The sequence below is a fragment of the Lichenostomus cassidix genome, chromosome 3, assembly GCF_008360975.1.
Source record: "Lichenostomus cassidix isolate B80296 chromosome 3, HeHo_3.0, whole genome shotgun sequence".
NCBI classification, from domain to species: domain Eukaryota; kingdom Metazoa; phylum Chordata; class Aves; order Passeriformes; family Meliphagidae; genus Lichenostomus; species Lichenostomus cassidix.
In genome coordinates this window covers 67,242,429-67,270,235 of record NC_139483.1, presented here as the reverse complement: position 1 = coordinate 67,270,235, position 27,807 = coordinate 67,242,429, and the positions used below count along the sequence as shown (strand labels likewise).

General features: G+C 39.8%; 2 protein-coding genes across 6 annotated transcripts in view; one reads left to right on the top strand and one right to left on the bottom strand.

The window, feature by feature from the left end:
* Window positions 1-19,163, bottom strand: part of WASF1 (WASP family member 1) — an 87,373-nt gene extending 68,210 nt beyond the window's left edge. The window contains exon 1 of one of the 5 annotated variants that reach the window (XM_085056178.1): window positions 18,744-19,163. The gene's annotated coding sequence lies outside the window, so the exon portion shown is untranslated. Of the gene's footprint in view, window positions 1-18,347; window positions 18,496-18,743 lie in introns of those variants that run through there. The other 4 variants (XM_085056173.1, XM_085056174.1, XM_085056175.1 and 1 more) reach the window with 4 other exon arrangements.
* A 141-nt stretch (window positions 19,164-19,304) lies between these two features.
* Window positions 19,305-27,807, top strand: part of CDC40 (cell division cycle 40) — a 38,163-nt gene continuing 29,660 nt past the window's right edge. Inside the window, exon 1 of the mRNA XM_085056172.1 lies at window positions 19,305-19,921. Within this exon, the coding sequence (XP_084912298.1) occupies window positions 19,727-19,921 (195 nt within the window). The 5' untranslated portion in view covers window positions 19,305-19,726. The remainder of the gene's footprint in view (window positions 19,922-27,807) is intronic.

Here is a 27,807-nt window from a genome sequence, read left to right as displayed (position 1 = left end):
AAGAGACATATTCCTTTTCTTGTTAATTTACACATTTGGAAATTCAGCCTTCTTCTCTAAGATATAAATCTAAAGAAGCCCTTTGGGGACTGAGCCTTCAAGATGTTCAGGACCATTTTTCTTTCACTTTGCCAAGTTCTTGATTCCTGAGTCATCTTTTAATTATTACAGATTGTAAGAAGAGTTGTACAGAACATCTAGTTCTGATCCTGTTTTGACATGGAAAAAAACCCCAAAAAGCCCTAGACAAACAAAACCCAAACAAAATCTCATACCCAAACTTATTGTATGATAGTGGAAGGAACGACATGGAGAAACTTGAGGAATGAGTCATGTGAGACTGTGTAAGCAGAAGGAGATAAGGCTGACAGCTGGCAGCTGACTGGGCAAGTGGCAGCCCTGCTGAGAAGGACCTAAGGGTTGCAACAGACCCTGAGCTGAAGATGAGCCAACGCTTTTTCATCATGGATAAGGCAAATGGCACACTGGGCCATATTAGGAAGAAAAATAACAAGCCAGGAACAAGAACAAAAGAAAGTTACCATTCTGCCTCTAACTCAACACTGGTAGGGAAAAGCTGGAATACTGGGTTTAGGGTTTCAGCTTCAAAAAGACAGTTAGGAAATTGGACAGGGCCCTCCTGGATGGTAAAGGGCTGAGAACTCAAACTCCAAGAAGACTAGGCAAGCTAGATCATTTCAGCCAAAAGGACTCAGTACAGCAAGTGACAATAACAATATACAGCAAGGGACATAGCTCTGAGTTCAGCTGAGGTCTGGACTACATATAGCAAAGCTCTCTGCTCATCACAGATATGGTTTTGTCTTATGAAAAGACTTTAAAAATGCTAAGGGATTAAAAGAATAAGGAAAGCCATACATGGAAAAAATTAACCAAAATTTCCTACTATATGGTAATTATCTCAGAATTGTAGGACTATCCCCCTTACAGAAGTTGTTTCAATACAAAATGAAACAGGAAGGAAGATTAGAATTACTACTAAATTAAAATGTGTCCCAACAGCTGAGGCACATAACATACAAAGAAATGGTCTGAATTAAACAAGTCCTGATGATGTACTAAAGGATTACTTTCTGAGAAGAATGTAATGCAAAACAAACTCCCTGCCCTCCCTCCTCCCCCCAGCATTACTTTAACTTTTTATTTTAAACTGTGCATTTAACTCTTCTGCAAAAATAAACAATTACAGATGTCTGTCTGACATGGCATCAGATTACTGAGAACTAACTTACACATGCAAACTGCTTATTAGATTTTAGGATAGTCTCTTTCTACCGTCTTACAGAACTGACAGCATAAAATCTTATTTCATTTTAACTGCCACTGCTATAGCCTATTTTATTTCAAACAACTCCCTCATCCCCAAGTTCATTTAAAAGGTTTCCCCATCGATAATGTCACATTTACAATTAAGAAGTTAATTGAAAGGATTCACAGAACAGGGTGTCTCCAGTTTGAAACAACATATTTACAATAATTATTTTCCTCTGAAAAACAGGCAATTTTTAGAAGAATAAGGACCAGTTACAGCTGAAATTTTAGAAAGAATGTTCTTACTGTGTAGAATACTCATCACAATTACTTCTGACAAAAGCCCAACTGATGTGTAAAGTCCGGTTCCAAATCTACACAGATGCCTTATTTTCTTACTCTGCTAGTTTAAAATTAAGCATACTGTGATGAGAATGAAAAAGACAGCTTCTGTCTTGAAAGAGAAACTTCAGGAATTCCTTCCAGCCACTCAGTTTTCCCAGTCTACTCCTTTTTATAAAGAGCCTGATTCTATTGAAACCAATTGCAAAGCTTCCTTGATTTCACAAGTGCAGAAATAGATTGGACAAGAATTCTTGAAAAAGTTCTGCATAAATCTGCAATGAATACTTTGGTAATAACTTAATAATTTCTTTTTAAGCAGTACAGATAGAAATCCTGCAGTTTCTGTCCCTATTTCTACTTCAAGCATGCAGGTAAAATAGTCTGAAAAGAACAGAATATTAATCCAAGCAAAATATAATCCAGGAAGAAAAAAACAAAAAAACAGACCTTGGATGAGTGCCCAATCCTGTATACTGTAAGCCCACATAACTGCAGGTTGCCTCGAATGCAAGAACCATCAGCAGGGACTGCTTAATGAAATCTGTACCTCAAGAATTGCTTGACAATCTACATTCTAACAAACACATTTCTAGAACCCAATGATCCTTATAGATATTAAAATAAAAATATATAATATTGTATATTAAAATTAAAATATTATATCAGTGTAAAATCCCTATTTTTTTCAAAATACAGGCATAGAAGAGAGACAGGTTTTCTGCCTCAAGCTCAATGTCCACAGTGCAAGAATTTTATACAACATATTAGCCTAAGTTAGTCATAAAGTTTCAGATTGCATAATGTTCTTAAAATCAGACACTGCTGAGGCTTTGTCCAGATTGTTAGCATAAGGCACTGAAGCCTCATATCCACACTTAAATAACTGGCTCTGCACAACCTTGTGTTGCTGTCTTTGCAGAAAAAAGCATCTGTCAGGAGGTAAGATGAAAACCTAACTGACATTCTAAGATTGTAGGATGAATAAATATGGCTAACAAGGTATTAGTCTGACTGTCTAACAGTTCTTGAAATAAAATAGTGCCCATAAAAAATCTCTACTAATATCTACAGGCCTTTCAGTTCTGCATAGGGTTTCAAGCTTCAAGCTGAAGTTTAATCTAGTTTTGTATCTCATAACCCTCTTCCTTCCCTCACATTTTTGTAAGATTGTAAATTCAGGTGTTTTTATTTTCTTAAATAAGACCTTGATTTAGGAAGGATCTGCATTTTGATCCTGTGCATCCTTAGTATTTTTGTTACCTTTCTCTGCTTGCTTTTCTCCTTCCACTTTGTTTTCAATCGTATTTTCCACTGTTTATAGTTGTATACAGGATTTTGTTTCCCAGAAGGAAGGCTATTTTTTTTTCCTAACTTTTATTCTCTATTTCTTCTCAAACATATATATCTGCGTGCTTGAGCTTTCTTCCAAAGCTCCTTCACCTCTCCTTTTTTCCTAAATTGTTTACCTACACACCAGATTTATCTTTTCTCCACTTTCCAGCTCCCAGATTCATTTCCTCTTTATAACATATCTTCTATCCTTCAATCCCTCTCTACTCTTTCAACTTCCTTCACAGTGCATACAATCTATATATATATAAAGCCATCAACATTCAATACATCATTAAAGAAAACCTTGAGAATTTTGCTATCAATTTCAAAAGGGTGGAGGCTTTAAATAATTTAAGAGAAAAATGGGCAGTTTTAAGTTAATTTTCCAAGGGGAGAAATCACACAGAAGCTTCCAATGCCCTTCATGTGTAGTAGGCACTTGAAAAAAAAAATCACTAATGCTTTTTTTTTTAATTCCATTTGACTCCTCCCCACAGTTTCTTGCTGCACTGCTTCACCTATCTTAACTTGTTGATTAAACTTCAGTGCTTTCACAGATAATGCCATCTATTGATCCCATTTATCCATGTCTGGCAGCTTCATCACACTAGGATGTGATCACAGACAAGTATGGACATCATCATTCTCATTCCATGCTGAAAGGAACCAAAAAAAAAAAAAAAAAACCCAAAAAACCCCAAACAAAAAAAACCGAAAACCAAACTTTTTCCCCACATGGCAGACTGAGCACAACAGGGGTTTCCTCATATTTGCAGAACTGTTGTCATCTTGATGTCAGTAGGACAAATTGCTAAGTGTGACAGTGATCATACTCCCCTTCTCGTCATTTGTCAGGTTTAGCTTTTTCCCAAGGAGAGACAGAATTTATGTAGATAAAACATACTTTGGAAACAAAACAAAATGTCAAATTATGACTGACTAGTCTGAGTTGTTTCAGCCTTTTAGGTGAAAGAGAGAGGGTATTTTGTTGATGGCTTTTTACCTACAAGTTTTCTTACTTGGTGGTTTGTTTTTTTCTTCATCAGTAGTCATCTGTTTGTTTTTTTCCAGAGACCAGGCTTGGTAAAAGAACTTTGAAATCTCCCTATCTCATCCCAACCCACAGCCCATCTAAGTAGCTGCATTAACACAAGAGGCCCTTAAACCAAACGTTTTCTTCTTGTGGCAAAACTGCTTTATCCACAGTCTGTAACTGGAAAGAAAAGGAATATGACAAGGTTTAGATTCTGACATTCCACTTTGATGTTTTCTAATAACTACCAATGGGAAAAAACAAATTCATTGAGAAGCAGACAAATATTAAGCCTCCTTTTTTCAGGAAAATTATGTATTCTATGTAAAAAGCACAAATGTCTGGAAAGACAGTCAGGATTTCACTTGAACATTGCAATTGACATATAAGAGAAGAACAAACTGAGAAAAGAGGTTATTTTGCACACCATCTTGGCAGATTTCAAGACTGTATTTTATTTTGCTAAATCTGGCTCATTACAAAAAGCTGTAATACTTTAAAAAAGTTTCCTGAGATGTCCACATAAATTGTGTTATAGTGGTGATTTAGCAATATTCAAAAATGAGACTATTATTGCAGACAACAACACTTGAGGTTTCCTTTAATTTGGTAGCAGAATTTTTAGGACTCAGTTGGGACCCTGAGCAAATTTCTTTTGGAACATAACTGCCAATGTGATCCTGAGACTGCTCACTGTTCTTGTTAGTAATTTCCCATACTTTTCCAAATCCTATTTTTCACCTTTTAAACCTCATTTGTATTTATTGGTTTCTTCCAGTCTTGAGACAATAATAAGATGAAACCTAATAGTTTGCTTCCTTAATAACACTGCTGCCCAGGTGTTAAAGAGAGCAGAGAAGCTCTAAAAGTTCTGTTTGGCTTTCATTATCACCTCTATAAATGCTACAAGCTGTTACATGGCATTTATATTTATTATAGATGTGAATGGTCACACAGTAATCCTTCGGGAATTCACACACAAATCACCTATCACCGAAGGTGACTTCTCTGACCTTGTGCATCTTTATTTCAATAAAACTGTTACAATAAAAAAAATCACTCAGGATTATGGTTTTATTTTGTTATCTCTAAATACATTTCTGCCTACAATGAGAGCATAAACAAATCTTTTAAACAATAACTGCAAAGTATTGATTAGAATATTTTTTCACATCCTAGGTATGAACAAATGCATTACGTTAGCCAAAAATTTCTTTCCTGGGCAAGCTTTACATATCATGATGATAAAAGCAGTCTGCCCAAAAATCCCCATATATATGAGAGTTGTCAATAATTAAAAAGAAAAAAATATATATAACAAGTGACGCAAGATTTCAAAATTCCGACAGCAAATTTTATCTTATTTTCATATCACAATCACAATAACAGAATGTTTTGAGTTGGAAGGGCCCCACTAGGATCATCAAAGTCCAACTCCTGGCCCTGCACAGGGCAGCCCCAAGAATCACACCATGTGCCTTATCAGTAGCTCTTTAAATTATACTAATTATTACAAATAAACCCAAATATTTATTGTCTTTACATTCTAGAATTGACTGGTCACACATTACTCCTTTGCTATCTTCTTTATCTTGATACAAATTTCTAGCTTTCAGTTTAAAATTCAACTATTAAATGCAGTTTTTTGCTTAGATACATAATGATGCACTTACGAAAATAAGCACAATATTACTTGAACACTCCAACCTTTAAAATATTTGAAAGAGTGATAAGCCTTACAACTAGAATAACAATGGAAAGAAATTCTTTATTACTCTTTATAGAAGTCAGAAGAAAATTTCAAGCAATAACTTCAATTTACAACTCATTATTTAGGCTGTTAAAATGATTAAGCCTTCCATATCCATTGAAATGACCCACCAATTCAAGCAAGCATAGCTTCACACCAGCTGTAACAGTTTGTAATACATTTACTTGCCTAGCCTCACGTATATCTACACTTTAAAACTAGTCCTGCATGTCATCATTCTACTTCATCATGCAGATACACTTAACCTCCACCACAAAAAGAGAACAAATCATTTTATTTACCACTTAGCAAGGAACAAAATGGTAAGAACTGTTAACAGTAACTTACTCCACAGCTGAGGCTGTTTTGCTCAAACTAGAGCATCAGCAAGTAAAATATCACCATTTTATAGAAAAGCACAGTAGTCAATGGTGAGATGAGGAAAAAAATAAAGTCAGAAGACTAATTAAATTCTTATTTTTGTGTTCACCTAACATAAAAACCAGTCAAAAGCAACAACATCTACTAAAAAGAGTTTAATTTTTTTAAATTATTTTAAAATTATTTTTTGCTTACATTTTTTATCTAAAAGCTCAAAAAGTAGAAGTCAACATTTTGTCAACGTCTGCTAAAACATGCTGTCAACTTATGTCAATTTTTATTGTTGAGTATAGTTATTTTTAGAAGAATTATATTTAGGAGTGGGTTAATCTAGCCTGTTCACATTGCACACTACTGCTTAATACTTCTGACAGTAGCTGTTGTCTTTCTTTTATGGCCAACTTAAGAAAAAAACCATTAGGAGAACTACACTCTTGAGATCAGAGTACAGCTCTAGAAGTTGTTTAATGGCTGAGTGAATGCAACTACTATTTCAAGCAGTAATGTGGATTGCAGAGGTCAGCAAGGGCTGAAGTGAAACGTTCACTTCAATTAGTTTTTAACACCTGAACTTCAAAATGTTCTGACAAAGAGTAACTTATGAATTCTATGAAATATCCATTACATACGTGTCACAACACAATGTTAAAGTGACTCAAGGCTCTTCAGCTACTAAAAAGCAGCCGTCACACAACATCTGCATAGATCTCTTTCTCCATGACAGCAGCTGTCAATCTGAGGGGCTTTTAATGTTGCACTGAAGCATAATGTCATCCCCTTACAGATGAGGCTCTCTCTGGGACCATTTTGCGTGGGTGTGACAGACCATGGAAGGCAAACACAGAGGTGAGAACAAAGGCATTAGAGAGCATTCTCTAAGGGAAGCTCATGACTGCCCTTTAGAAAAGCAGCAGTTTTGGGCAGCTTCCTGTCGCCACTGAAAAGACAGTGAACCTATTGCCTCTCCGCATTCCTCATTCTCAGGTGTGTTTTGTGGCCAGAGGTACAGCTGTGTACAGAGGTACAGCTGAGCAGGGACAGTCAAACCAAGGCAGTGTTTCGCAAACTGCAGATGCTCAGCAGCTTCAAGGAAAAAGGTTTGAAAACTATTTGTTTTAGAAAAAGTTCTATATACACTCTCAATAGTAGCATCACAGCAATGAAGGTTTGCAGCACACCACCAGATTCAGGAAGAGATGCTTAAGAATATCAGGCCCTGCAAATGGGGGAACAACACTGACAGGTGTTGAATTTTTTGCTCAAAATCCCTCTGCTGCCTGTAGGAATAGATCGCCTTCATAAATTCATGCTCCGTTGCAATAAAAAAGTTGACAGCACATCAGGACTTACGGAAGTGCTGTATTTAGAAGAATGAGAGAAAAATACTGTGACTTTATACTCAATACATCCAGGAAAGAATATGATCTTTCTGAGACTGGAGTTTGGGTGAAGTAGAGAAGTTTGTAATCACACATGGAACATGATTCCAGTCTATCAACTTGCATTTACCTACCGAACCATGATATGACAGTTACTGGTCAGCTTAATTTTTGTCTGTCCCCAAACAGCATTCAAGACTACAAATATGCTATGAATATTTTTTAAATTACCCAAAATGCATCTAACCACTTCATACTGAAATATTAGGAGAGGAGGTAGAAAAAAACCCCAAATCACCAGCAGTGTTTAGTCTGAGGCATACTTAGTTTTTCTAACAAATACTCTAAGAGACTCTGACTCCATTTCCACAGACCTCAGTGTGGCAGCTTTTATTAAAAAGATACATTTTTCAGTACTCTACAGACAGCTTTATTTTTACAGAACCCCAACCAACAACAACAAAGCACCAAAACAAACAAACAAAAAAAACCCACCCCAACTTCCTTTTATTTACATGTTGTGTCAACCAACTTTTCATTACATACCGTTCAGTCAAATCTGACCATACTGCTAACGCCTAGATCTAATAAAACATTTGCAGTACACTGACTTGGCCAGCTGAAGACAGCTATCTGTTCACGTCTGGAAATGAGCTGGCACTGCCTCAGCCCCATTATATTGCCCATGACAGTATGGACTGCCTTTCAGAGAAGACACCTCTTTTAACATCTTCCACACCACCAACACACCATATGATATTAATCTAAAATCTATGAATGACAGTAAAGACAGGTAAATTTTATATTCCACCCCTTTTCTAGTATTCATCTGTCAGGTTTAAACCCATAGGCAACCTTCCCCATCCAATGAAGATGAACACAGCCGCTTACATTCATTCCTTAAAAAATGAAGCAGCTGTCCTTATTTTCTCTTACAAAATGTAGGCAGGCGAGAAGGATACCCATCTTTGATATTAGGTCTGTCTCCTACAAAGCAAAAGCCTCTTCTTGGGCTTTCTGGGAGTTCAAAAGCATATCTCCTACTTCCTGTGGGGGACAATACATACATTAAAAATACATTATAGACAAATACAAATTGGAATACTATTCACCTTCCCTTTGATGCTGTTTCACTAAGCACAAAACCATTCAAGATTCACAAGAGCAGAAAAAGATCAAGCTTTAATGTATGACTCAGCAGTTAGGACACACAAAACATCCTCCACATCTTATATTTTTAAAATAGGTCTCCATGTTACTTATTAAATCTTATCTCCAAGGCTTGCATAATTCTAGACAAAATTAATACATGCATTACAGTGACACCACCATGTACCAGGAATAAATTTTCATTAAGAAAGTTAGGAAAAAAACCCCATACCAATTTGAACAACAATATGATTATTATAATTATATCCAAATGTTTCATTGTCTGTTTTAAGCATTTGAAAATGTCTGTACTTCTTGAAGGGCCATAACTCTGTGCACTTAACATGCATTTTCTTTCCATAAGGCTCCAGATATTTCAACATTCCAACAGTCACGCACAACATATATTTTTCTGAAGTGTTTCTTTTGAATCAAAGTACTGTTCCCAAGTACAGGTGAATCAGGCTTCTCTAGAATCCTTTCAACAACAATGTCCAAATGGCTGCTCTTGTTTCAACATGAAATCAAAATCATCTATCATTTTGTCTGCAACTCCAGCTTAGAGATAGCTGAGCAGTCTAAAAATAAAGCTAACAGATGTGTCTTGGGATCTAAATGGACATAATGTCTTGAAAATTAAACTAAACTGCTAACCTGCAAAAATGGCATATACGCAAGCTGCAAGAAAGACCCCCAGACATTAAAAGCTTCATGTTGGAAGTCAGACTTTTGATGAAGGTGGGAAATCAAGGTTAAAATTCTTATAGTACGTGTTTGAAAGTGTTGCAACATGATCTCATAAATTCCTGAAAAAGGTGACATAAAACAGGTAGAGAAGAATCTACCCTTAAAAGTCTCTCAACCTTCTAGAAGGTTACCATCAGAGTTCTTAGTGCTCTCTAGCAAATATGCATCAAAACAAAAACTGACCAAAAACCAGAACAGTACATCAACATCCAACATGTTTTATGACTGCATTATGCAGCTCCTAAGGCTTTTTTCCAACTGCTTCTATTTTAAAACCTCCTCCTTATCACTTTGCTTAATAAAGTTAATCTTTTTTTCTAAAAAGGCTCTTTCTGTAATGATACAGACAGTTTCAAAGAAAAGAAAATTACTATCAGTAAAGAAGTTCATTATAATCAAGGATGCACCAGAATATCTATAATCAGCATATGGTTTATGATTCCAAAAATCTGAAACACTTGCTTCTTACCATATTCAGGCTCAAAAATCAGCCTTGGTAGCCAGTGCTCCATATGCTAGCACTGAGCTACTGGAAAGCACTTACATTGCTGAAAATGCTCAGACACAGAAAATGACCCATTTAGATTGTTTCCACATACAAATGGCTTTGCTTTTCAATGTATTCCCAGGAACAGTGAAAGACAGAATTAAGGGGTTGTTTTATGTGACAGGGCAAGAGTCTGAAAATATTCAAAGTAACGAGGATTTTTCTCTACCAGTAAGTTATTCCACATGAAACTTACCAACTATTACTTTAGGACAACAGTGATCATTAAGCAGCTACTTCCCATGGAAACTCTCTAATATCTAGGCAGAGAGCATTGTAAGTGGCTGTCAGAAGTTCAGAATTAAGATAAATTTTAGGTCACAAATTTATATTTGTTTATTAAAATTTCCCATCATTGGGCCACAGCAACCCACCATGAGAAGGTCATTCCAAGTATTACATGCTATGCTGTATTAAGCAAATCAGACACTCAAAGCAAAGGTCCACATGTTTCAAGTGACCTTTTTGCAACACTGGTCAGCTCTTTAATGAATAAACAGAGTGTAAACCTGTGAGGAACCTATAGTTTACTAGAAGACTGTCTATAAATATGTTAGTGCTTAAAGAATCTAGCAAATATGATAGATCTTAAGAACCAATCCCTTATACCTCAACTGGTTCCTCTTCTCCTTTAATTTAATATCACGGTTATCAATTTTTGTATGAATACTGCCAGTACTTGTAAAGATTTGAGCCATGATGAACTTTCCTATAGATGAGACCGATGACCATACAGGAGGAATAAAAACCTGTCCAGAGTTTAAAGACATATATTTAACTTTTCACCCTGGAATAAAACATGTTGACCAGCAGAGTAGTGACAGGTATGGAAGAGAGGTCTAGTTTTCCTCCAACAAGAACTGGACCTCTTCTAGACCAATACTATAAACAAAAGTTTTTCTCCTTGCTAATAAAATTTCTTCCATTTTCTAGACAAAGAAATATAGTCTTTACAGTTAGAAGTAGAATGGATCAAAGTCTAGCTAAATCAGCTAGACACAGATAATCCCTAATATCTGACTTCCATTACTGGAAACATCATAGCTAGTAGACAATATATTGTTTTTGGACTGAAGTGTACAGAATCTCTCCCTGTAGCATGGAACTTGCTGAAGGCAGATTTGCTTGACATTCATTTCCACGGGGAAAAAAAAAAGCTGTTAACTCCTTTGTAACTCAGGGAATTTTTATTTTTTAGTAGACCACTCATGCTAGCCAGAGCCACAGAATGGATCCTGCTGTCCTACCTAGGGATGCAGAAAACATTACTTCCAGTGGGTAGCCACATTGGAAGATTCCATGGCACAACTGCATTGAATCTTCAAGACTGTGGAGTAACACCAGTTCACTTTGCACATGACTGATATCTGTATGTATTCTGCCATCTAATGCCATTTTGCAGCTGCACTGTAGGGCCCTGCAACACGAAATATTTCTATAGGGTTTGATCCATTTTCACAAGAGCAAATTCAGCCCAAACTGCAATGCCAGAATCTTTCATTACCATCTCTACAGCAGTCCAAGCCACCTATCACTTCTCCTGTATTAACTGTAAGATAATTTTTCCTCGTGCTGTGAAGATCATCTAATCATAGGACATTCAAGGTTGCCCAAAACAGGATCAACCAGAGCAGTTCGCTCTGAGTATTAAGATATAACAAATGCCACTGTCTTGTATTACCTGCAGAGACTAACATTTGCCATACTGGGTAGCTGGGTGGCATAGAAGTGAAATTTCCTTTCCTGCAAATTACACATTTTTTCTAAAGCCCTTGCTCCTGAAGAGAGCCTTCCAAAGAAAGAACATCTATGACAAACTCATCTTGTATTTTCAGTTGTGTTCTCAAGTTTCACAACTGCATATGGAAACACAATTGGAAAAGTTTGACAATCACAGCCTTCTCTTTTAATATCAACAAAAGGCAAAACCAGCTGAGAGTTAAAAGACCTCTCTAAGCATTTCTGCACACACATTCAGTGGCTAGTGGCTGAACAAGATTTAACAAGTTAAGCATTTCCTTTTTTTGCTGAAAAGCTGACTCCGCATGCCACTTTTACAAGAGCTGGTTGAACTACTTAAGTTCCCACATGTTATCAAGTTATAAATGACTTGTGATTTTCCTAAATTAATTTTTTTAATTACTTGAAGGTCCATTCCAAAAATCACTATGGAGCATAATGTTTTGTTTTATGATAATGAGAACTTTTTGTAGAAAACCACTTATCTGGTACAGCTGATCTGTCAGACAATCTATGTGGACATGAATATGCCTGGAAGGTTAAAGATTCTCGAACCATGAATAGTGAGTGTCATTTGGAGAAATATATCTAACAACTCTGATTTTGGCCATTCCATAGCCATTACATCAGAACTGGCAACTGGGAGCTGCTGGACAAGCCACTTCAGTATATTATTTAGCATAAATATTATCAGTAAAATACCTTAGTGTCAATCACTCTTTCAGTTTTCCATAACCTATGCATCTACTATGCACTGCAGATACCAGACAAAAGAGTTAGTCTGAAAGAAAACTCCACACCCAAAAAGGGCCCTCATAAACTTGCTGGACTGGTCTAAGACAGCTTCCCCTCATACATCAATTTTCATTCATGATTTTTGTTCAAACTTCCTATCCCCATGCTTCAAGCCATTTCCATATTCAGTCTACTGATGCAGGAGATTTACTCGTTATCCCTCTGTTTTGGACTGCTTCATTTTGTGTAAAACAGTTCATTACATCAAACAGCCAGAAAATTACTCCAAGGCCCAGAAATTACAACATTTATTTCAGCTATAGAAAACTGAGAATACCTCACTGCAATGAATATTAATTTATTTGAGCAGTCATCTCTGATGAGAAAGAACAAAGTTCAAATTATTGGTTTGAAGCAAATAAAGCAAGGAGTTTAAGCTGGTTCTGTGTGTTTAAGAGAATTAGTCTAACAGTGAATGACAGACAGATATACACATACATATATCAAGAGAAATACAGGTACATTTAGTGGACATAGGAAAAAAGTTTCAATTCCTCTCTCCTCACAAAAAATGTATGGCTTCGATAACTTGGTTTTTTCTGATTGCAGGTCTTTTTTCTTTTACATCTGCTGTTGGAGAGCATAAATTCACAAGTATTTTATATAGCCCACTCCTCACTTTTTTGATCTGTCTTTCATTTCCATGGGTAAATATTTCCAATTTTTTAATTCCCTTGAAAAACTCCGCCATATTCATTGTATCAAACTTTTTACAATACTGTGATTTATCTCTTTTAAACTAATTGACAGTTAATAACTCACTTTGAATAGCGGATAAGAATTAATGAATTTGTATACAATGGAAGCTCCTTCTCTGTTTTTTTGCCCAGTTCTGAATACAGCTATAATTTGGGTAACAATACCTTAGCAAACTGTAATAATGCTCAAATTTTTGTTGTGTTAATACTGTTAATTTAGAAACTCTTCAGACAAATAAATGGAACCTTATTTTCTTCTTCCAAAACACACTGGTTTGCATACACCAACAAGCAGTTTTACGTGTCATCCTGCTGTCCTTTCACAAAGCTTGTTTAGATGGCTCAGGTGACCTTTCCAGTATTTGTGAATTTGATTAAACAGTTTTAAATCCTCAGAAAACAATTCTACCCTATAAATCAAATTCTACAGATGACTAATAGAAGATACTGGACAGCTCCTGTTCAATATTTAAGAGAAAAAAATTAAGCCTCTTTTAATTTAATATTTCTGTTATTTCCACTCACAGATTTTTGTGAACCATGAAAATATTTTACCTCTCATATCATGGCTTTTTCATTTAATAGCCTCGTGTGAGGAACCTTCAATTAAACCTTTAAAAAGTATATGCAAATTAGAACTATATTAAAATTTAATATGCTATGCTACTGTTGCAATCAAAACCCCTGGTAGATTAGTGAGGCACATTTCTCATTGTAGAAGCAGTACTAACTACATTACTAATTTCAGTTAGTACTACCGAGTCTACCATCAGTTTTTGTTGTCATCACATACTTCTATCTACAGGAAGTTGTGATTGTAAAGGATGAAAATCACATGTGCATATTTTTTCATTAAGAGCATCCAACGATTACTAGACCTGTTCTCTACGCAAACTTTGAGAAATCACTTGCAGAATATTTGGTGGAAATTCTCTTTCAGTAACTTGAAATCTATTGATCAATTATCTACCAAATTTGTTCTTCAAATTCATGAAAACAAGAGCCAAGTAGAGAACAGACACTCTATTAACAATTGCAGAAAATGAATACAGCTTACCACAGAGCAGGAAAAAAGGACAAATGACAGTACAAATGCCTTAGTTATAAAAAACCTGCTTCAACAGAATTTAATGCCTTTTATTATATGCCAAAAAACCACACCTGGCTTTAGAATAGATTCCTGTTTTCTAATAAGTTTTAAAAGTCAGACTGCTAGGGCACTTAAAATATTTTACTTCTGCATGGAGTCAGCTATCAGAAGACTAAATTCATGTTGCAACCATAGCATCTAACTGAAAAGTCAACCGAGACAAAGGTATAAACTCATGGAAAATTATCCATTATTCTGCTCTTTGTTAAGTGCTTTGCTAAAATGGAACTACATTTATTCTATAGTTCTCTGAATGTGTAAGTAATTTATTATACCAACAGACTAGTATAAGAAAGCTGCCAATCTAGCTTCCCCCAAAAATACAGGCACATATTTTGAGAAATGTATACACTTTTGATGACATTTTCTGTCCTTTAACTGATTAAAAAAAAAATTCAGAGAATTAAGAAATCCAATATAAATTTGTAATTATGCTAATTAAGTTTACATTCCTAGAAATCTATAATTAGTTTTGCTGCCTCTCCAACACAGTATTCGTTCAGCTTGTGCTGTAAGATGCAGTTTACAGCGCTGCATATGCAGTCGAGTGTTCGAAAAAGCTGCACAGCTTCCATCCCCTAGGGAAGAGGTGGCTCTGCAACAAATATTACTTTGTTTTAAAAAGTCATCTGAAATAAGTACAACAGTCTAAGCTGCTCCAGTCTTATCCCATACCATTCTTTCTTTGAAACCACACCTTGTAAACATGAAATATATAGCATGTAATCTGTGTCAGACAACCTCAAGATCCCTTCCAAAAAACTTAAAGAGACTGATTCACAGATGTACTGGAACAGAGAACTCTTTTTGCAATCTGGCGCCTTGGTATCTTTCAGAATCCGGGACATAGTCCAAAAAACCAAAAACTAGAAAAGAGGTATTATCACCCTTGCAGCAGTCAGAGGCTCCAAGGTGGTAGAAATAGCAGAGCGGGAGTTATAAAAGGTGCTTCACTCTCCAAGCAGCTAAATTAGAGTACATTGAGATGCATCAGACACAAGCAGGTGCTTATAAAAGGGGCCAATCCAAATGCAGTAGGAGAAACCTGACAAGACTTCCGTCACGATACTTTTTCTCAGCAGCCAAAAGCATATGAACAAAGGCAAAAAAATCGTTTTCTTTCAAATGCTCTATTTCCCACAGACAATAGACCCTCATATTTTAGTTCAATCCTCTGTCTGATAAGTATCATGCTGCTTTTTTTTCCCCCCTTTCCTCCAAACTGCACTTACAGATCTTGGTGGATGAGAAGTGAGTGTATATGCAAGTGGGCTGATAGCAATTTAAGAGTATTAAAAAACAGAAAAAAATAGAATAAGCAGGATTATATTCATCACTTTCTGTGGGGAAGAAAAACCAACTAAAAACACAGGGTGTGAGATAAAATACATCCATCATGGAAAGCAATGAAAAAAGAACTATGAAAGAGCAAGTAAAGGGAAAAGAAAGTAGGATAAAATACATTAAAAGCAGAGGGAACCAGATTTCATTATAACTATAGGGAAGAAAAAGACCGATGTGAAGGAAAATTTGTGAAATGTTGAATTAGAATTTAATAGATTATACCCCAAATCATGAAGAAAATCAGTCTCATACAGGAAGTGTGTGTGGGGGGGGGGTATTTGATGGGTGTTCTTCCACTTGGAAACTGGCTGGCTGAATCCAACCAAATTTGTCAGAGGTGTAAAATTCTCTAAGATACCTGTAAAATGCTAAGCTCATGAAATCAAGATGCTGTGAGCGTCCTGACCAAGGGAAAGGATTCAGAATGCATTAACACCTTGTCAGACACTAGACAATCCACAAAAGGATGAGACTATACTGAAAAAAATTCCATTAGAGCTTACAACCACTCTCAAGATTTAAAAAAAACCAACCAAAAAACAAACCCACACACAAAAAAAAAAAAAAGAAGAAGAAAGGTAAAAGCCAGGTTTCTACTGCTCAAGGAACCACTCTTTAAAAATACTTCTTACTCTTTCCTTTCACCAGGGGAAAAGACGTGGTAATACTTGATATAGTATTTACCGCTAAGAGTAAGGACAAACAGTTGTTAAAAGGCCCTCTTGGTATGTAAAAGTGCTGTACAAAGTGGGACAGTTTTATCTTCCTTTGGAAAATTAAAGCAAGAGAAGCAAAGTGACTGCAAGGAAAAGCAGCAGTGAAAAAGCTGGATAGAAGGCAAAGCCAAGCAACCCAAACCACCTTCCACCCATTACTTCAGTAGTCAGAACCAGCAGCATCCAGTACATAACATAATTCATTTTGAGGAACTTAATTAAAAGAGAACATACAGCATACAGTAATCAACAAGCAGACATTTTTTAGAAAAGCTGTATCATTCTTTCTATTCATTTTATACCAATCAACCCTTTCCTGAAATCACAAATATGCAGTTAATAGTCAAGATGAGCTAGAATATTAGCTCAACGCAAACGACCAGCAGCAATTCCTCAGTTTTTTTGACAAAACCCAATTTTAGACAATGGTGTATGTCAGCTGTCTATGTTTTAAAAACATAGTAAAGTCAGTTTTTCATACCCCAAGTGACATCAGCATGCTTGCTGAAAATTAATCTTCGTTACTATTTAAGCAACAAGAAAGTTCAGACAGTATTCCCCTGAATGCCTTCTCACATGTTGGCTTATCTACTAGCCTGATGGTACCAGAAAGGCAGCTAATTTAAACCAGTAAGTGATTTTTGTAGGTTCTATAATGAAAGCATCTAGAATCCCAGATGATTACATTTCACTGGCAAGCAAACTAGGATGCTTAGACACAACACAGCTGAACATACTAAAGCCAACTACCAAAGCTTTGTGAATCAAACATCTAAAATTCTAGGATAACAAGGCAGAACTACAATGGTTTTCTACACAGTTCTCCAGATAGTATACCACAGACTGGTTGCAGAAACAGACATTGATATTTTTCACTTTTCAGGAAGCACACCTTTCAACTTCAGACAACACCTACGATCTGCATGCCAAGAGAAAAAGGAATGCAGTTATATGGAATCAGTAAACAATTGCTGCCAATAAACCAATTGACTGCAGTGGAAGAACCACTTTTGATATTAATAAGCAGTGATTCATGTGAAGCGTCATATATCTTTCCTTACTTATGGATTCATCATCCATAGATTTAAGATGAAAAAGTCAGCTCATTACCATATGAAATGCTAGTTCAATGTAGCTTATCTCAGCTGTTGGAGATGCAAATAAAAGGTCTTGGTGTTGAAATGTGTGGGACCTTTACCTAAAATCCTGATTCTAGCATTCAAAGACATGGCACACCTGTGTCTAACAGAACAGATCCAAACGCAGCACCTTGCTCCACTCCACGCTATCAACACTTTCTGTATGCCCACTACGTTTATTCTACCCTTTTTTCAAAAAGGAATGAATCCAAGAGATACCTTCTCAAGCTAAGAAAACAACTGTTTCAAACCGTGACTGCTGAAAAAGGTGGAAAATTCAAACTAGAGCATTTAATCAGATTAAATGCCACTGTGTCACAATTAGATGTCACTGTGTGCTCACTTTAATTCCGAAAGCACATGCAGCTCGAAAGGAAGTCACGGCACCGCACGGCTCCAGGTGCAAGCGTGTGCAATGCACACACCTGGCGTTCCGGCAGCCTTGGCCAGCGCTCCGCACGTCCCATTTACCCTGGCCGCGGGCGCCCAGGAAGGCGCTCGGCAGCGCGCTGGGAGAAGTTGGAACCTACGTGCTTCTCCGCGCTCCCGGCCATCCCCCGCGATCTCCGAGCCCTCCTAACAATGGTAGCAGTGTTCCAGCGGGCAGCTCTGCCCTGGAACCGGACCGAATCCCCCCGCGCTCCGAGCGGCAATCCCGCCGCCCGTGCGCACCTCTGCCCTGGCAGCCCCGGTGCCCGCGGCGGGGACGGGCGGGAGGGCAGGGACGGGATGGGAGGGGAGGGGGCGCCTGTCCCCGCACCTGGCGGCAGTGACGTCACCCCGCCGCCCCCCGCCCGCCCGCGCGCTGACCCCGGCCCGCTCCGCCGCACCTTCCCCGCCGGCCGATCCCGCCGCCGCGCCGGCCGCGGGCACACGGGGCGCCCGGCAGAGGGAAGCGCCGCGTTCCGGCACAAGTGCGGCCCCCTCCCCTCCTCCGCCTCGCAACACGCCCCCCTCATGCCCCTGCCCGCGGGGGCGGCGGGGAGACGGGGGAAAGCGGCTCCGCGGCGTGCTTCCCTTCTTCCTTCCCTCCATCCCTCCCTCCCGCCGCCGCCCCCCGAGCGGGAGCGGACAAAGGGGAGGGGACCAACACCTGACGAGCGCCGGTTCCTTTGTGGGGCAGGAGCGTCCCGCAGCCCCGCCGGCGATGGGGAGCGGGGGCCGGTCCCGCCCGCTCGCCCCGGGGACCGCGAGAGAAGGAGGGGACGGGGGTGGGGGGCACTTACTCGCCTGCCCTCGCCTCGCACCTTCACGCCGCTCGCCCTCAACCTCAGCCCCTCCCTCCGCGGCCGCCGGGGCGCTGGAAGTTCAGGCGGCGCCGGCCATTCCCGGCTGGCGGCTCCGCGTTTCGGGGGGCGGCGGCGGGCGCGGAGCGTCCCCGGCGGCTTCACAATAGACACCGGGCAGCGCGCGCGTGTCTCTGTGTGTGTGCGCGTGTGTGCGCGCGCGGGGGCGGGGCCTCTCCCGGCGCGCCGAGCCGGGCGGGAGGGAGCGGGGGGGAAGCGCTGTTTACCCGGCGGCCGAACCCGGCCGCCCCCCCACCACCGCCCGATGCTCGGGCTGGTCCATGCGCCGCCGCCCCCCACCCCGCGGGCGGGCAGGTGGTACGGTCCAGCCCGCCGGGCTCCCTCTCTCCGGCGCGGGCGGGGCGGGGCCCCGGCGCTGTGACGTAACCGAAGCCGGGTGTGCCAAGGGCCAATCAGCGCGAGGGGGCGGGGCTCCCCGGGGCACGGCGCGGGGCCGGCACTGTGGGTGCCTGGGGGTGACAACTGGGGGTCCTGCGGGGCTGGGCTCTCCGCCCCGCTGCTCTCTGCCGAACTGATGGCGAACAGGCTTTATGTGCGGGAAGAACTGGGCGGCTGGGAGCTCTCCCCGGGCTGTTGAATATCTTCCCCTGCCGCCTCGCAAAGCGCAAGCGAGAGCCGGGGGCAAACTTTCAAGCGCGGCGCCGCGTTGCATGCTGGAGCTTGTAGTCCCGCTATGGAGTCCTGAAAGGTTAAGTAGGATCAAGAGCCAAGGGGGATAGTGCCCCTTCAAACGCCTGCATGTGCCGTAACAGACCAGAATTTATCCTTTAGAGCGCGTTTTTCGTTTTAAAGAGCCATAATTTTAAGACGCAGCCCCATCCCACTCATTCTGCGGGGGAAGGGACGCTTCGAGCTCCACGGAGCTGCCAGGACCTGCCCGTCCCGTCATCCCCCGCGCCAAGATGTCGGCGGCGATCGCCGCGCTCGCCTCCTACGGCGGCTCCGATTCGGAGCCCGACTCGGAGCCCGAGGCCGAGGGCGGCTCCCAGCACTCCGCCGCCGTGCTCGCCAGCCGCGATGCCGTGCTGCACCTCCGGGCGCCGCCCGCAGCGCCCCCGGCCCTGCCGGTCGATGCGGCCCCGGAAGTAGCCGTGAAGGTAGGCATCCCTCCGGGGCTCGGGCCGCCCGCCTGCCCGGGGCTGTGTCCGCACCGCCGGCCGCGGGACAGTGCTGGGAACAGCCCCGGAGCAGCCCCAGGCTGGGGAAGCGGGGCGGGAAGGGCACGGTGCCGGCAGGGGGGTATTGTCGCCTCCTGGCCCTGCCCTGCCTTGCTTTGTGGTGTGGGGGTTGGAGCTGTGGAGGGGAGGGCGTGTGTCGGGCAGTTCCCGTGGATTCCAGATGGGGGGGGTTAAGTTTATTAAAGCGCATTATTTCCATCTCAGAGTGTGCCTTGATTGCAGTGCCTTAGATACTCGTTTGCTGTTCCCTGTATAAGGTGTTTTCCTGTGTGGTTTTCCCGGGTGGTAGGGTGAGGTCGGCAGTGGACAGGGCGACTGCAACTGAATCCTGTTCTAAAGGGCAGCCGGAAAGCTAATTGGTGTTTCTATTTCGTTATTGCTTGGGGACCTTCATTTTCCAAGATCAGTATCACATTGGCTCACTTTTGTGATACCAGAAAGGGAGGGGGGAGGGTGCTGGTTTAGCTTTGGGGTTGTTTTGTACAGGCAGCAAATTTCTAATCAAAAGCAGGCATCTTACCATGATAACTGTCCTGCTGCCACTTGCTCAGAAAACTTTCTTCCCTTGTGACGAAGAGGTGGATGGAATGTTTCACTTCGTTGTCATTAGTGAATTTAGACACTATCACAGTTTATCATATATGCATGTAGACGTTGTCTTGTATACAGTAACTGCATTTGTTTATCCCTTAGAGTCTTAGAAATCTGGCTTCTTCGATTGCATGATCTAGCAGGCTGTCTTGTGCAGGTTTCAACAGAAATGCCAATTAACATCTGTAATATTTCCTGACTGTTAATGATAAGTGGCAAGTAGCACTGGATATGCTTTTCACCATTCTTAGGGCTGTAGCAACAGGTTTTCCCTTTGCCATGCCAGCACAAAGGTTTATGTAGTTGCTCAGAGATTGACATCAGGGAACTCATCTAAACTTTTAAAAAATAAAATTCTGGTGAAGTTATTTGTGCTTGCATCCATTCTTTGATCTGGTTTGTACAAATGCTGTTCTGGTGCAGATAAATCTTCAGTGCCACTGTAGTAATGAGCAGCTGGAGAAAAGAGTTAGGTTTTACCAGCACGCTCAGTTCTAAGTTGATTGCCAGGCTGTGCCCTGGAAGGGCTATCCACCAGCACATCTAGGACTGCTTCTGCCTCTGTCTCAGACATAATGCTAACTAAGATGAAAAGGGTGTGAGGCTTCTCAATATCGAGATGTTTGATTATAGTGTTGTCTATAACTTTTACTTGAGAACATAGGTGAGGTGTATGTAGCTGCAAAGAGCAACAACTTCAAACTGAGGCTTTCAGAACACAGCACACTGGAGCTGTATTTTAGCACCACAACCTACTTTGAGGACCAACAGGTAATTTCTTTGTAGAATTATATCAGGCTTTCTTTTCAAACTTTAGGGTTTGAGAAGTAACTGCAGCTCTCATATGCAACATGTTCTCAGAACCTTCAGTGTCAAAAAACGATGGTGTCCCACTGGTCAGCAGTAGAAGCTTTCCAGACACCCCTCAGGAATTTACCCTGATTCTTTAGAATTAGAAAGCCCTTACTGAACAAGTGTAAAAGACATGGTGTTTGAGTGTAAGTCACAAGTCTTCTCTAAGTAAAACAGGAAGCTGAGTAAGTAGGAAAGCAAAGTTACAGTTCATTAGTATCACTTGACTTGTGCAAATGTTTTGTTATAATAAAACATACATGAATAAGTATCAAGTACTCTGAAGTGCATAGATATTGTACAAAGGACCAGGAATGGGTAAGAAAAAGTGGTGGTAAGGAGGGAGGTTAGAAGGGTTAGTCATACAATAAATGTCAATGACATAAATAAGTAAAATAAATGACTAAAAATGACATGTCATAAATAAATGTAAATATAAATGACAGCTTGCATTTTTGGCAGTTGAAAATGCAAATCTTAAATGGTTGATGTTCTGCATTCTAACTGTTGTACCTTTTTGTGGTTCAGAATTTTGGCCTGTTAGCTGGCATAGACCTTAGACTTATGTATGCTTTAAAGAGGAATGGATCCTCACTCACTTTAATAGTAGGCATAATTGTTAGCACATTCAGCTGACAGCACTGGGCTACTGAAGTGTGCATATCAAATATAGCCCTAAGATGTTACTCCAATATGTATTTAATTTTTCTATAGAAATCTGCTGAATCCTTGTTTCAAAGTACATCATAGTTATATAATCACATTTCTGTGAAAATAATTATTCTGTAATTGAAATCTGTACTAATGGTTGGAAACTGTGTTTTAAAAGTTTGAGGGAGTGGCTCTTGTTACACCCTCTTCTAACAGTCTGCTTTTTGAAATAGGTCTATTGCTGATCTTGATGTTAAATTACTCGTAATAGATAACATTGAGTTATTGGTGACCCCAATCCAGTAATACTTCTACTCTCATTCTAAATTGGAAGGCCAACTGCTTGAAAGTTGCATGTTTCTGTTACTCTTTTTAGCACCACTAAAATCACCTGAGGGAAGACAACAGAAGATGAAAGTTTTTGCTTCTGGTCCCTTCATGCAGAAAAGGATAGGTTGTAACCACAGGACATTCAGAGGTGGACAGCAGGGCTGAAGAAGGGTTCTGCTTCTGTAGGAGGAAGTGTTGAGAAGGTCAAAAGAGATGTCTGAGTTGTAAAGTATGACAGACACCTCCAAAATCATTAAATGACACAGAGAGAGTTGAATATTCTCTGTCTCTTCCAGTATAGCAACTATAAGCTTTCTAGTAAGAGTTGGGTTCAGGGCAAATAAAAGGGTGCAGCTCTTCATGCAATATGTAGTAGGACTTATTCTCATGCCAAGAAATACTGTGTTTTGTATTGTTACAAGGAGAGTCTGGACAAATGCTTGGAAGTACTTGAAGGATGAGGTGTCGATAAATACACAGATTTCCTCAAGTCTCACCAAGACCTGAAAATATTTGGCTGTTGGGAGAATGCAGGAGTATCATCATATACCCTTGCCCTGCTGTTCCTCTCCCCTAGATGCCAACTTTTCATGAAGGCTCATCTTTTCTGTTTTGGGAACAGTGAATAGGTTTATCAAGATATTTTCTTTCTCCAAATACATCATCAAGTAGTAGGTAAGCATGACAGTGTGGTAAATAGAGGCTGTTCAAGAAAGGGAAAGGAGCCCAGTTGCCAGCAACCAGGCCATAGTCAAACCTCATTATACTTAATTTTCCTACAGCTTCTACTTCTATGAAAAAATCACCCTAACATTGCTGACAAGGTTTTACCTTCGCTGTTGAATTATAAATGCAGAAGGAAATTGCACGTTTTGTGAAGAAATCACTTCACAGGAAATGTTGCAGCTATAAGCTTTGCTTTTGAGAGAACATTTATTGTTTGATCTGTGTCCAGGGTAAGACTCAGATCAGAGCAGATTTTGTGATATTTATCTACAGTGTGCCCTTCAGTGGTCTTGAGGACATTTAACTGGGTTGAAATAACTAGGCTGGCACAGCCCAGTACAGGAGCTGGAGCATCTGTGTTGCCTTTAATGTGAGAAGGGGTTGGAAGTGTCAGTTGCCTTTGAATCTAGTTTACCTTTGGCTTTATTGAAGGTTTCCAGAAGAGTTTTCCATAAGGGAAAGAAATAGACTTCAGTCATGGTTCTTAATGTTTTTTAGAACCTAATCCTACCCAGCTATGGCCAGAGGAAAGATACAAGGTGGCATGTGACAATTCTGTAGCAGTGTTGCACATTAGCAGACTTGGAAAGTGTTACTTGTTAGTAATGTTTGTCTTCTTTGACATGGTGAGTTTTCCTGCTTTCTTTGACACAAAATATCTTGTAGAGAGTAGATGTTTAGAACTTGTCATCCTGCAGGGTCCTGGGAAGCTATCCTAGTTCAACAAAACCACTTAGCCTATGCTTTTCTCGGTGGTTTATTTTTATTCTGTTGAAGTTGGTGAGGCGGTCATTTACTGTTAGGAGTGCATGAATGGGTAGAAAGAATAAAAGCTGATAACAGCCATGTCATAGTGTTGGAGCTTCGCTGCAAATGCTATTTATCTCTTGGTAATAAATTTGTGAATCTTTAGAAAGAGATAATGTGCATTTGACAGCCCAAGTGGTTTAGGCAAGAATTGATAAGTGACAAGCTGCTTAAGTCTCAGTGGCTCATGGGATGTGGTCTTCATTTACCATGTTTTAATGTGATCGATAATTAAAACTAATTAAATGTTATGCAAAGCAGCCTGCCCTTTTTAGCTGTTTGACTAATTAATAATGAATTTACCTGGGGAGAATGGAACATTGTAGGTTTATTATCTGAAATGTCCAGAAAAAAAATAAAAACTCCCAACCTACAGACATCAAAATTCTCTGCTTGCATGAGATGAAACTGGAAAACATAAGCAACATTATATTCCTGCTAAATAAAAGAATTACCATCTAGTATTGCAGTATATGCTGCACCTTGGTCTTTTTATTTAACACTTTGCTTTGTTGCCTATTACAAGATAATTTTTATTCTATTAATCAAGTAATTTTCAGTAATACATATATAGAATGTATGTTATAGGAAGTAACACTATTGTTTTATGGCATTTGGGTAGGAGTTTTTTGAAGAAGAAGAGGACTGTGGCATGTTTAAGAAACCTATTAAGAAGGAAAGTTAATCTGATTTACAGAATTTGTAGTCTAAAATCTCTTCTATTTCCTGTCCTCTTTCTTGTGCTTTAAAGTGGACACAGGCTTTACAGTAGGACTGAAGGAACATGCACTGGAAGTAACTAGACAGTCTGTGATCTCTGGGGAATTACACTGAAGCACCTACTTGTCTACGATAACCATCAAAAAATTCTTTTTGTCTCAAGATAGATTCCTTAGGCAATGCTAATACTACAGACTACAGCCCTGACTGCCATTTCCCCATAATAGTGTGATATTCTCTATTGTTAAACAAAAGATGTGAAAGGAGAACATTTAACTATCAAGAGAATTTTTTTACCTTATCAAATCATCTCTGAACCGTAAATCAACCTGCTATTGCAAGTAAGTAGACATAAAATCTATTTAAAAACCTCAAAAAAGCATAACCAGCACAGTGAGTAGTTTGGTGAAATTACATCATCTGCCTTTTTTTGCCTTGTATCAGCAGTGATTCTTGCATCTCTCTGGACAGACACTCAGTTAACCTGTCTGCCAAACTTCAGTGGATCTATGGACTGAGCATTTTCAGTGTTTGGTTGTCCTTATTTCTGCAAAGTTGTATAATCTGAATATTTGCTGTGCTGAATTAGGTTGCCCATTTTTTCTATACAGGTCATGTTTTCTTAGGCCTTTGCTCATGTTTTGTTTTTTTTTTTCTTTTGGACCCTTTTCAGTAGGTCCTTTCACATATCTTACCTGATATGTAGTACCCAATGTGACCACTGTATTTCAATTGGGTGCTTGTTACTAGTGCAGAGAAAAGCAGAGAGGTGACATACAGAGCTAGGTTTGCAGCTTCTCTCCATTATGCTTTTCAAGATAGCCATATTCAGTAAAATATAACTTCCTAAAACCTTCATTCTTCTTTTCCGGGTTATATGGGGTATACAATGTTTAATGATATTGCAGCATGCCATAAAGCCCATGTTAATACAATTTCTGAATTGCAGCAAACACCAACTGCTTCTCTGCCAGTCATAAAGGTGAACTTTTCTCTTTCTCTGGCAAAACATTGTATCTGTTTGAGAGCTTTTGGACCCCCCTTTTTATGATTCCTGTGCCTTTGAGAATGGAAGTGATCTAGGGTAATATGTAGCCCTTCACTGAAATCACAGATGCACTCCTCTTTCAGCCTGACTACTGATCATCTTCCGTCCCACAGAGCCACTTGTGTCACACTTGGCACATAAGCTACATGGTGAATTGCTCACCTAAGGCTTTTAGATAATTCAAGACATTCCTGTGACCAAAGGAAAATCTACAGCACAGCAGAGGGGTGATCTCTTAGATTAGCTTATCTCACTCACACCTCTGCCAGACTGCTGCTCCTGTGAACCTTCCCTGTTAGCTGGAGCTATGGCAAATGCATCTAGAATGCATGCACTTAAGGCTGTTGCCAGCATAAAGGGACAGTGTTGAGACCTGTTTTAACTTTTCTCGTTTTCTGGGTCTTAGAAAGATGAGTTCTGCTGAAATGGTTTTCTGGCAATGCATGCAGCTGTACCCAGCGATCTTCACCATGTGCAGAGTTTGCTGATGAGTTCTTTCATCTCATCCAGGGGAAAAAAAAAAATAAAACCACAACCAAAATACCCCAATGCAGATAGCTTAGCAATCTGTGAAATGATTGATGGGCTAAATTAATATCTTTAATGTTTCTGCTACCTACCAGAGTCTCGTAGTGCTGTACAAAATGGCACTTATCAGATGTTGACCAAAGGATAATTTGACTGCTGCAATTTGAACTGTTGCTGTAGACTAACATTTGGCAATATGTTATGTCAATACTTTATATTCCTATCAAGATTTCAGTTTTTTAAAATACTGAGAAAGTAAAGTGGGTAGTTGGAACACATTCAAATTATTATATAGTTTAAAGTGAAGTGACATAATGAAAAGATAACCATTATGTGCTTCAGTGGCATGTTATGAGATTGTCATTTGATGCCCTAATATATGAAAACGTGAGTAAGACTGGAGGTCTTGAGGAGTGTAGCTCTGATAAATATAACATGTGCTTCAATTTCAAGGCTCGGTGGTTTTCATGCAGAAAGAATGTGCCTGTGGTGGTCTAGGAGCGAACATATTGTGTGGCTTTCAAGTGACTCAGCACTGTTCCACCAGCAGCGAAGTAGAACCAGAATTACTATAATCCTCCAGCAGAGGATCAGCTTTCATGGCACAATCTGTTTCTTTTCTCAATTACCAAGCAGCATATAATAGAACTTAACAGGAAGAAAAGAGGAGAAAAAAATAGCAGAAAGGAAAAATTCTTGGCATTTTTGCAAAGCTGGAATTTTTTTTTTTTTTTGCTTTTTCAGATTAAAGAGCAGGAAAAAACCTGTGTCTTAATTTCAAGTGAGCTGATCACTGTTTGAATTTCACTAACCATTGATCAGATAAATTTTGCCTTATTATCAATTATATTGATTTTTCTCAAATTTTGAGCTTTATGGACAAGATGTGAGGTTTAGCTGGAAGAGTAAGCTGTATGACGTGTTGAAAAAGTTACCTGTGGAAAATGTCCTCATGACATGGAGCTGTGAAGGGAAGTATAAGTGTGTAGGTAACACAGGTTAGGAAGTGGTTTTTTTGGTATGCTCCTGTTCTAACTGGGGACGTGTAGATTTTTTGCTGAATGATTGGATCAGGCCTGCTGTGCTGTTTCCAGGCAGGTTCACAGTGTGTGAAAGTCGAGGCTGTGAATGTACCAGTAGCTGTTGGCATCCAAGCCCTGTGAATCAGAGAGGTTGTGTGATGAGAAAAATGAGGTCAGGCTGAGAACTGGTAGCACTGAGGGTTCAAGCAAGATCAGTGCAATGGCTGGACCAGCCTGTTAAAGTAATTGATAATGTGGTGAGAGTAAAGCTTTCTGAGTGGACTTAACAATTCTACTAAAACAGTAGCTTCAGTAGAAAAGCAATTAATTGGATTGCTGATGTCATGTTTTGGTTCTGGTCTTTTTTCAACACCTTCTTCCCTTTTTTGGGCAGTTTTAATCAAATATTATCCAAATATAATTGGATACAAGCCAAAGATCTTTAGGTACTGTTTTTCTTTTCTGTGTTTTAGAAAACCAGGTTTTAAAATCTCTTGAGTTCTGTATGCATGAGCAAATTTGTAATTGAC